Source organism: Sabethes cyaneus, chromosome 3, assembly GCF_943734655.1.
Source record: "Sabethes cyaneus chromosome 3, idSabCyanKW18_F2, whole genome shotgun sequence".
NCBI lineage: Eukaryota > Metazoa > Arthropoda > Insecta > Diptera > Culicidae > Sabethes > Sabethes cyaneus.
This window is the reverse complement of record NC_071355.1, coordinates 219,678,981-219,689,800: the sequence shown is the minus strand read 5'-3', so window position 1 is coordinate 219,689,800 and position 10,820 is coordinate 219,678,981. Positions and strand designations below refer to the sequence as shown.

Sequence of the window (10,820 nt, the reverse complement as noted above, 5' to 3'; positions counted from 1 at the left end):
TTCTTACTTCTTACTTCTTACTTCTTACTTCTTACTTCTTACTTCTTACTTCTTACTTCTTACTTCTTACTTCTTACTTCTTACTTCTTACTTCTTACTTCTTACTTCTTACTTCTTACTTCTTACTTCTTACTTCTTACTTCTTACTTCTTACTTCTTACTTCTTACTTCTTACTTCTTACTTCTTACTTCTTACTTCTTACTTCTTACTTCTTACTTCTTACTTCTTACTTCTTACTTCTTACTTCTTACTTCTTACTTCTTACTTCTTACTTCTTACTTCTTACTTCTTACTTCTTACTTCTTACTTCTTACTTCTTACTTCTTACTTCTTACTTCTTACTTCTTACTTCTTACTTCTTACTTCTTACTTCTTACTTCTTACTTCTTACTTCTTACTTCTTACTTCTTACTTCTTACTTCTTACTTCTTACTTCTTACTTCTTACTTCTTACTTCTTACTTCTTACTTCTTACTTCTTACTTCTTACTTCTTACTTCTTACTTCTTACTTCTTACTTCTTACTTCTTACTTCTTACTTCTTACTTCTTACTTCTTACTTCTTACTTCTTACTTCTTACTTCTTACTTCTTACTTCTTACTTCTTACTTTTTACTTCTTACTTCTTACTTCTTACTTCTTACTTCTTACTTCTTACTTCTTACTTCTTACTTCTTACTTCTTACTTCTTACTTCTTACTTCTTCTTCTTCTTCTTCAGCAGCATAGAGCCGGGGTGGCTCGTGTTGTTTCAAGCACTCGTCTCCATTCAACTCGGTCTTGGGCCACTCGTCGCCAATTTCCTAGTCGTCTCAGAAGTCGCAAATCGCTCTCAACCTGGTCGAGCCATCGTGCACGTTGGGCCCCCCTATTCCTGGTGCCGGTGGGGTTGTTGAAGAGGACTATTTTCGTCGCACAGTCGTCCGGCATCTTTACGACGTGTCCGGCCCACCGTAGCCTGCTAACTTTCGCTAGATGTACGATGGGAGTCTCCCCAAGCAGTGCCTGTAGCTCGTGATTCATACGCCTCCGCCACTCTCCGTTTTCAGTTTGTACTCCGCCAAATATCGTCCGCAGTACTTTCCGCTCAAACACGGCAAGGACGCGTATGTCCTCCGTAAGCAGCGTCACGGCTTCAAGTCCATGAAGAACTACCGGTCTAATAATGGTTTTGTACATTGTTAGCTTCGTGGGGCGGCGTATGCTTCCTGATCGTAGCGTTTTACGAAGGGCAAAGTAGGCCCGATTTCCCGCTTGGATGCGCCGCTGGATCTCTTTACTAGTGTTGTTGTCCGCGGTCACCAGTGATCCCAAATACACGAACTCCTCCACCACTTCTAGTTCGTTGCCGTCAACGGTTACCGTTCGTGGGATGCGCGCGTTTGTTTCCTTGAGCGTCTTCCTTTCATGTATTTGGTCTTCGAGGCATTTATTTTTAGCCCAATTCTCCTAGACTCCGCTTTCAGTCTGGAGTAGATTGCTTCCGCCGTCGCAAAGTTCCTGGCAATGATATCAAAGTAATCTGCAAAGCCTAGAAGTTGGCTACTCTTGGTAAAAATCGTGCCTCTCGATTCGATGCCCGCTCGTCGGATCACCCCCTCAAGAGCGATGTTGAACAGCATGCAGGATAGACCGTCACCTTGTCTCAACCCTCGCCGCGCCTCGAAGGGACTCGAGAGTGTCCCAGAGATGCGTACGAAACACATCACTCGATCCAATGTAGCTCTGATCAGTTGCGTCAGTTTGTCCGGAAAACCGTATTCGTGCATTATCTGCCATAGCTTGTCTCGATCGACTTTATCGTATGCTGCTTTGAATCAATGCATGGGCACGTTGTACTTCCGACATTTCTGCAAGATCTGTCGGATAGTAAAAATTTGGTCCGTAGTTGCGCGAGCCCCCATGAAACCCGCCTGATAATTCCCTACGAAACCTTGTACTATCGGTGACAGCCGGCGTAACAGAATCTGGGAGAGTACTTTGTAGGCGGCGTTTACCAGCGTAATACCACGATAGTTGCAGCAGTCTAGCCGATCACCCTTTTTGTAGATGGGACAAACCACTCCTTCCATCCATTCCTCCGGTAGCTTTTCCTCCTCCCAAATCCTCGAAATAACCAAGTGTAGAGCCTTTGCTAGCGTTTCTCCGCCATGTTTATAAAGCTCTGCCGATCGGCGGTCCTTCCCTGCGGCTGTATTGGTCTTCAGCAGCCCGATTTCTTGTTTGACTTCTTGGAGATCAGGTGCTAGGACATTACTATCTTCCATGGGCGCTCCTACGTTAATTTCCGTTCCGCCTCCTTCTTCCTAACCAACTAATGTTTTTAGTCTGGCGTAGATTGCCACCGCCGTCGCCGTTTTACTGAAGATAATTTCTCTCTTCTTGATGGTCGCTCGCTGGATCACAACTGTAGTGTTCTTCTTAAGTCCGTACTCATGGTTACGGTCCCATGCTTCGCCTACTATACTACAACAACTTCAACAGCGATGTTCAATAACATAGGTTCTCTATGTCTGTTCCCTTGCCGTAATACCCTGCGCGATTCGATAGGACCCGATAGTGTCTCCGAAGCACATACGTAGCAACGCACTCGTTCCAAGGTTGCTTTGATCAGCCGCGTCAGGTTGTCCGGAAAATCCACTGCCAAGTTGTTCGCACTCGACTCTATCGTATGCCGCCTTGAAATCCACGAAAATATGATGCGTAGGCACATGGTACTCCTGACGTTTCTGGAGGATTTATCGAAGTGTGAAAATTTGATAGTATAGTAGCAAAGAACCCCATGAAACACGCCTGGTACTGCCTACGAAATCTCTTGATATTGGTGATAGACGACGTAATAAGTTCTGGGAGAGCGTCTTGAATTCGGTGTGGATCAGCCTAATGCCGCGGTAATTACAGCAGTCGAGCCGATCGCCTTATTTTTTGATGGGACAAACCACACCTTCCATCCACTTCTCCGGTAGTTTCTCTTCCTTCCAAATCTTTGAAATTATCCAGTGAAGGGCCATTGCACGTTTCATTGGCCATTCCAGCTTTTCATGATCTTTGTCTTCCTTCTAGTGCTTTTTCCTTCTCAGGATCGAGGTCAACTCATTTCATTAGATTCTTGGCCAAATTCACCCTGGACGAAGGTTTGTTAATAGAAATGAAAACCTTTATTAAGCTCATAAATATCGAAACTTGGTGATTATATCAAGTTGAAAGGTTGCAATGAGGCTTAATAGAGATTTTTCCGCGCTTTTGAAACTGGTTGTGCTTAATGCTTTTTTTCTCGATTAGCTCACGAATATGGGTATAAGCCGTGATAGTTATCACAAGAGGCGGGCCACTGGTGGCAAGAAAGCCGCCATCCGCAAGAAGAGGAAGTATGAGTTGGGACGCCCAGCTGCCAATACGAAGATTGGTGCCAGCCGTATCCACTTCGTACGAACCCGCGGTGGAAATCGCAAATTCCGCGCCCTCCGTTTAGATGCCGGCAATTTTGCATTGGCCTCGGAAGGAACTGTCCGTAAGGCACATACCATCGATATGGTTTACAATGCCTTCAACAACGAGCTGGTGCGTACCAAAACGTTGGTAAAGAACGCCATTGTGGTGATCGATTCTTCGCCGTTCCGTCACTGGTACGAAAGCCACTACCTGCTGCAGCTCAGCAAGAAGCGTGAGGTGAAAGCCGGCGAGGAGGACGTTCTGGCCAAGAAGCGCTGCAAGCGGGTCCTGAAGAAGTACGTCAAGCGACAGAAGACTGCCAAGATTGACCCCGCACTGGAGGAACAGTTCAATGCTAGTCGTTTATTGGCTGTTATTGCTTCTCGGCCTGGACAATGTGACCGCGCTGATGGTTACCTGCTGGAAGGCAAAGAGCTAGAATTCTATCTGAAAAAAAAAATTAAGAATAAGAATGCCAAGTAAGCAACAACAAAAACGGCCGGTGGGAAGGAATATATGCAAACATTTTACGATGCTTGAAGGTACGAAGAATGTGTAAAAGTTAAAAATGTTTGCACAGGAGCGTAAAATTACATTACTAATGCTGTCAATTCCATTTTTAACGTGTAAAATAGTTTTATAATGGTTTTCTTGTCTTGTATTATTCATTTAGTACTCACTCATAGCTTCTCATCATATTCTAATCTTTCCTTTCAAATACATGTTTTGATTTAGTACGGTGATTTGAAGCACTTGTTTCGTGCGAAAGTTTAAAAATAGCATAGCATGGCATAAACAGGTGCAAAAATTCGTAGTTGGTGTCAACAACAATGCTTTGTTCAAAACAACAAGGAACTTGTGTTTATTACCAGCAACATTAAAAATTTGGGGTTTAATTTCATGCTCTTAAACAAAAGTCAAATGTCTCCAAAGCACGGTAACCATTCTGGCCCCGTCCTTGCAGCTGTTGGGGATGGAAAAGGAATATTAGTCCAACATTTACTTAAGAGAACCGCAGATATCTCTACATGCACTCATAAATGTCCCGATACTTGAGAATTACTAGTAAGTAAGGGAAACTCTAGGATATATCTGGTTGATGTGGGTTCAAAATAACACAGCTGCTTCGAAAAGAGCCATGACGACAAAACACAACCAAACATGATAGAAAGTGAAGCACGTTTGTTATAAAAGCAGAAAAACTAATATACTAGATAGAAATCGGTCGATTTGTCGGACGCGAACGTAGGCGCTGGTGACCTACAAATTTTATACAGGGTTTCGAAAGATGAAAACTATTTTGTATAAATGATGTAACTTAGCTTGAACACAGGATCAGGGAACGGGATATAATGACCACGGTGAAACAGCAAAAGCAAGTCACTCATGCACACAAATACACACATTTTTTAAATATACTCGCTTGTCTCAAACTAGGAGAAAAATCTCTTCCAGCAGCCAAAAAATCAGGGTTCGTTTCGTGCAAAAGGAAAACAATATTTGAAAACTAAGAAAAAACTTGGGCACTAGAGGGTTGATCAACGTCTCTTCAATCTTTTTACAGCGAATAAATAATTTTATTTAAAAATTTAATGATAGCGGACGTGGTTTTTTTATGGTTTCGAATAACTTTAATTCGTATATGTGGTCGTGGTTCTGACAGAAAGGAACCGAGCGCCAATTTTTCAAAAATTGAGTTATTCACACCACTGGATGCAAAACATAATAATGTATCGACCATAAAATAACCGTGTCATTCGAACAGTCAATCATAGTTCCAGAACATAAATCTTGTCTAGCAGGCGGCTGAAAATAAACAAACTTTCATTCAACCGGAACAAATTGTAAATCAACAACATGGCATCGGACGATAGCGATGGTTTTATTCTGAAAGACATTTATTACGATATATCCGAATCTTTATCAGGGTTTTCTGCTTCGAACATGTCTAAGAAATAGTCATATTCGGAATCTGGAGAGTAAGACAACTCAATGTCTACCCTGAAGTGTAGAACAGTGTTAATAGGCCTGGTCTGCATTATTTCAAATTTGGGATCGGCCAAAATGAACCAAGTTCAATTTATTTTCAATCATCATTTTAGAGATTTCAATGGACTGGAGCTTAGAATTTTTTAAAGTTGCAAACATAGAAAATCTTCGTTTTCAGGTGTGCAGACCAAAGGAACCGCGCTTTATTATATTAAACAAAAAGATTTTTTTCAAAAAATATCAAAAACATATCTTTTACTTAAAGTCGTGCAAATGCAATAGAGATGCATCGTGTTTTGTTTTTACCTGCCATGAAACATTGATGTTTGATGCGTTTTTGCCAAAAATATCAGTTTCATTGTAAGAAATATAAAATACCATGCGTCTCCATTGGTTTCTTGTAACTTTATTTCTTTAAAAATGCAAAAAGTTTATATATTGATTCTAACAAATAATGGACATGAGGGTCAGTCCCGGCATAGTGGTTAGCATTCACGCCTCTCACGCTGAGGACCCGGCTTCAAAATCCCAACCCCGCAGACGTTACGATCCAAACTGTTAAAGTGACTATAATGTAACAAACAAAATGGACATAATGGAAAAGGTTGAACGAATAGTTATTACAAACACTTTTCATTGACCTGAAAAGAAAATAGATTAAATCAATTTAATTTTCTATATTTTTTCGATCAACGAAAAACAACTTTTAAGAATTTATGTGGAAAGTAGTTACATATAGAATAATTATAAATGAAAACTAGTACTCAAAGGTAATAAACGGTTGTTTACAAGTTTTTCATTTCAACGAAATTTGCAATATTACCCAACGGTGAAGTGCCGCATTAAAATTTGCGAAGACGTTATTGGTTCGCCGTAAAAACGCTGTAAGTACTTCACTAAACTCGTAAAAATGGTAGCACCTCTCAGATTTACACGTATGAATAGAGATTTTACATTCCGTCAAACTACCAACCATCAAACTAACTTTGGCCTATCATATTGCCGTGAATTTCTTTGCTGACGGTGATATATTCATAATTTATTCGACGGTGATTCTCCGTGCAATTCTTTTACGAGCCAAATAAAAACTATTGCCATTAGCCAGGGATGCGCTCGATGCTTTAAGCTACACGCGGTACTTATCGTACGAAGTGGAATTTGCTCGATTGAATTTGCTCTGCTAATAAAATCATTCATCTGTGATATTCGCCGATTCGCCGGTTCCTTCTGGCGAGCGAGACGTAGCGTTCGGTTCGGCGTAACGTACCTGCTGACTGTTGCACTCACTGGGTTGCGATCCGTGCCATTCCTTCCAACCCATCGAAATTGATGCGGTGCTGCTTCTGCTGCCGCTGCTACCATTGCAGTGAGTGGAATCAAGGATGCACGTTTAGGTGGTTTACTGGTTTTCGATGCATTTATTTGAAATTGGATTCACTTTACGTCGGGAGAGATTACTGCAGCCCGATTGATTTTCCGAGTAGATTGGTTTGGTGGAAAAGCGGTCAGAAATTGATTTTCCTGCTGGCTCACCGATGTCTGAGATGAAGTGCTTCCTACCGTGTGGGTGGGTCGCGGAGGAAATACCGTTTCAGCGAATCGTGCTTAATTGGGTTTAACTGAGAGAAACTATTATATTGTGGCAATCAAGTTTAAGATGATTAATGAAAATTAGCGTTTGTTTTCTATTTTTATTAAAAGTTGTCTAAACTTTACATAAAACGTGCAATTCGAACTCAAGAAAAATCCTGCAATATCACAGCATTGATCCAATCTAATGCAATGTTCAATGCGTTCATGGAAAACATCCCTACAAATCTTCATTTAACCTTAATTTATCCTACAAATAATAACTGTTAAGTGTCAATTATTCTTTTTACTCCTAAGCATAGCTTGACAACCATACCCTTGCTTTCCATTTACAACCTTGAAGTCAGCGAAACATTCTGAAATATACAGAAGCAAGCATTTTATCGTAGATATGAGAAGCATATCCTCCACTTCTCAGCAACACGCAAAAACAAGCAACAGCGCAGTTTGTCATCTCTTTCGTCCTGTCGCTTTGTCATTGTCCTATTCTGCAATGAACTAGTACCATATGTGCCCAGCAGCATGGGGCACGGAAAAACCAATAAAAAGTCAATGTAATTTATGGTGCCAATTTGACGGACAACGGTATCAACGACAACCATCGCATCGGCAGCAAACTGAATATCATCGGCTCGTTTTCCCGATATTTGCGTCGGGCTAATTTGCTTTTCACGCCACACGGTGGCTACATTGCCGCGCCGGTGTTCGGGCGTCTAACGATAGGCAATCGTGTCGCAAGTGTCGGATGATAGCGTGAATTTCATTTTGCTAGAAAGTGAACGGATCGTCTAGGTTGTAACAAAATTATGCAGACAAGTCGTTAGAGGCAGCAATGCTTTCTAAAGTCTTCAGCTAAATTTAAAATTTATCACAAAAAGTTCTATATGTACTAAAAATATTTCAAAAACTACAAATTGTAGTAGTAGTTTCACAATTAATAGTATTGATATTGGGGCACATGACTTCATTTTTCTGCTTTAGTTACTAACGAATACTTAATGTATTTTATTCTATACGTTTATCCCTAATTTCGTAAAGCTATTTCGATTAAAATTCAATTTCCTACGGCCCTTTCCAACTGAAAACATTTACAAAATGTAATTTCTGAACGGACAAACTAAAACCGTTTGGCTAGCAGTGGCCTTAGGCTGGGGCTGAATGGCCTTACGTCAGTCTATTTACCTCCGCAAAGTATTTCCTTTATCGCTGAAAACTTTGTCATTGAAAACAATCCTGTACACAGTCACAAAAACCGGGGCTCCGGTAAACATATGTAGCGTATCCTGCACCGGGAGAGTTCGTTTATATCACATTTATGTTTATATTTTCTCTTTACGGTACCAGTAATGGAAGTCACTGCAGCACTCTTTCGAAAATATTCATATTTACAAAGAAATAACGATCCTTGCTGTCGTCCCGTAGGATGCGAGCTCAGGCAGATTGGTGATGGAAAGCTGCACTTGAAAATTGAAAACATTGAAGGAGGGTGATTGGGTAGAATGATTGAAAGAGCTTCATCACCGGTATCCGTTAGTTTCTGGCATTTTTTATGTCCATCAGGTTCATCTATTTAGTTGCCATGCTCTTTCATCAGGGTCAATCCAAGAGTAACAAAAATGGTCTAAGCTTTTCTACAATATGTCATTAAAAATTTAATGTAATTAAGGCAAACTTTCTACACAGCAATCTTCCACATGTTACAGTTAGAGAAGTTATGAACCACTCTATGAGTCAAGCGTTTCACTGTTCTTGTGCTTGTGGAACAACTTTTACCGGTTGTGTAGTTCAAATGTCTAATACACTTGATATTACATCCCGGTCCCGTCATCAAGTGAACAAGGATGTAAAACACTTTGTTAGTCTGTTACATACCGAGTTCAGTCAGCAAGGGTGTGGCCAGGCTGTAGCACACTGGGGCATGACGTGCCGCTCCTTTTCTATTAGACTTTTGTAAACGCAATAACACAACACAAAAATCTCCCGATTGAAGGATATGTCTGTAAAAAGACAATTAATCGCGCAAAAATGTCTAATTTCAAACCTAGTTCGAGTAAAATCTCAAGATTACAATTAAAATTACATCCCATTTTAAACGCTCATATTAGGTCTATTTTCATGTCGGATTTTACGCCCAATTTCGAAGTCCGATTTCACGTCTAATTTCATGTAAACGTCATGTAAAGTTGAAGACTTTGACTATGAATTTTCGACTTTTCATTTTTAATCTTCGACGTTTGACTTTAGGTTTTTGATGTTTGAGTAAAATTGTGACTTGACGTTTGACTTTTAACTTTGATTTTGTCTTTAAATATAACGCTTGGTTTTGTTTGAATTATGTATTACTTTTGGTTTTATTGTGCCATTACGTAATACCAAGATAATACAAATCTAGACATTTCTATAGCTAGCAATAAAACTATAATAAAACTAGTAATAAAGCTAATTTACTGTGGTTACTTATATTACCACGATAAAATCAATTAGCTGCGGCACATCCCTTTTAAAAACTTTTTATCGAAATTGCTGACAGATGGCAGTTACCGTACGCATACTTTGCCGCGTATACGTAGGCGATTGTCCCCTGTTGTGAAACGGCTCCGATTGTGAAACACCCATCGTTTTCGACGTGTTTATTAAACTAGCGCTATCAAATTACTACCAACGTCTCGTTTCATTGTACTCTACCTTTTCAGCAAACAACAGTCAAAATACAGCTCTTAGAATGTTTTGAGGGAAACGTTGTCGAAAAACATGCCGGAAAAAGTTTTTTAGAATGTTTTGGAATTAATTTTTTTGTATACCAAATGGAATGGGAAAAAGCAGTAAAATGTATATCACCGTAGTTTTGGACCTCTATTTGATCACACAGACAAATTTTAAGTGACATAATTTACTCAAAAAATATTATATAACTTTTTACAAACTTGTCGTTCGCCCCGGTTGTGAAACAGTAATGTTCTCCGGTTATGAAAAACTCAGAAAAACGATTATTCAATACTTTAATGATCACAAACATTTTCCACACACTTTTCAGGCACATGAGAGCAAAATCCGCATATTTGAGATCTCGAACTTCCTGTTTTTATATGCATTGATTACAATTTAGATTTAGATGATTAAGAAACTGATAAATTATTTTGTATTTAAGGTGTTTTCCGTTAATAAATGAATGTAATATTTTATTTTCATTTTATATTTCTTTATTTTCTTCTTTATTTTTATTTTTTTATGGATTTTTCGAAATGTTTCATAAGCAGGGACACTTTTTTTTGGTCAAAAAATTCTATGTCTCCCAATTTCGTTTATTATTTTATTACGGTAATTATTAACCGAATCGATTAGGGTGATAGGGACACTGAACCTCAATTTTTTGCACATGGATACATATATTTTCAAGTAAAAAAGCTGGCTGACTGATTTTTACCAGACCAAGCTTTATGTTTTATAGCTTTGTAGAATAAAACGAAAAACTTCATTAAAGTCAGGTGAGGCTGTCAGGCAGCGAAAGCGTTATCGGTTACTTGAGCTTGTAAACTAATTCTTAAAGAGGTAATAAAAACCGTCCGAAGTCACCCACTTCTTCGCAGTTTTATAGCGCTCATAGTTTTATTGGTAGCGTTAAGAAATTGCTCATGCAATCATGTTCATGGCTGTTGAGAATTTTGCCTTTTGGCTTTTGAATTTTGACCTTTAACTTTTACCTCTCAAGTTTTGAACTTCTTATTTCGACTTTTAAATTTAGACCTGTCATTTGATGCATGTCCTTTGACATTTAATTTTTAACTTTTACCTTTCAAATTTTGACTTGAT

The 10,820-nt window shown here is 39.3% G+C and overlaps 1 protein-coding gene across 1 annotated transcript; it reads left to right on the top strand.

Annotated features, from left to right (window-relative positions):
* The first annotated feature begins 3,283 nt into the window (after nt 1-3,283).
* Nucleotides 3,284-3,914, top strand: LOC128742316 (40S ribosomal protein S8-like). The gene has a single exon (XM_053838646.1). The coding sequence runs from the start codon at nt 3,291-3,293 to the stop codon at nt 3,912-3,914; it is 624 nt and encodes a 207-aa protein (XP_053694621.1). The 5' UTR covers nt 3,284-3,290.
* The last annotated feature ends 6,906 nt before the right edge of the window (nt 3,915-10,820 follow it).

Excerpts from the sequence above, each read along its gene's own strand:
- LOC128742316 (XM_053838646.1), top strand. The coding sequence starts at position 3,291 with ATGGGTATAAGCCGTGATAGTTATCACAAGAGGCGGGCCACTGGTGGC.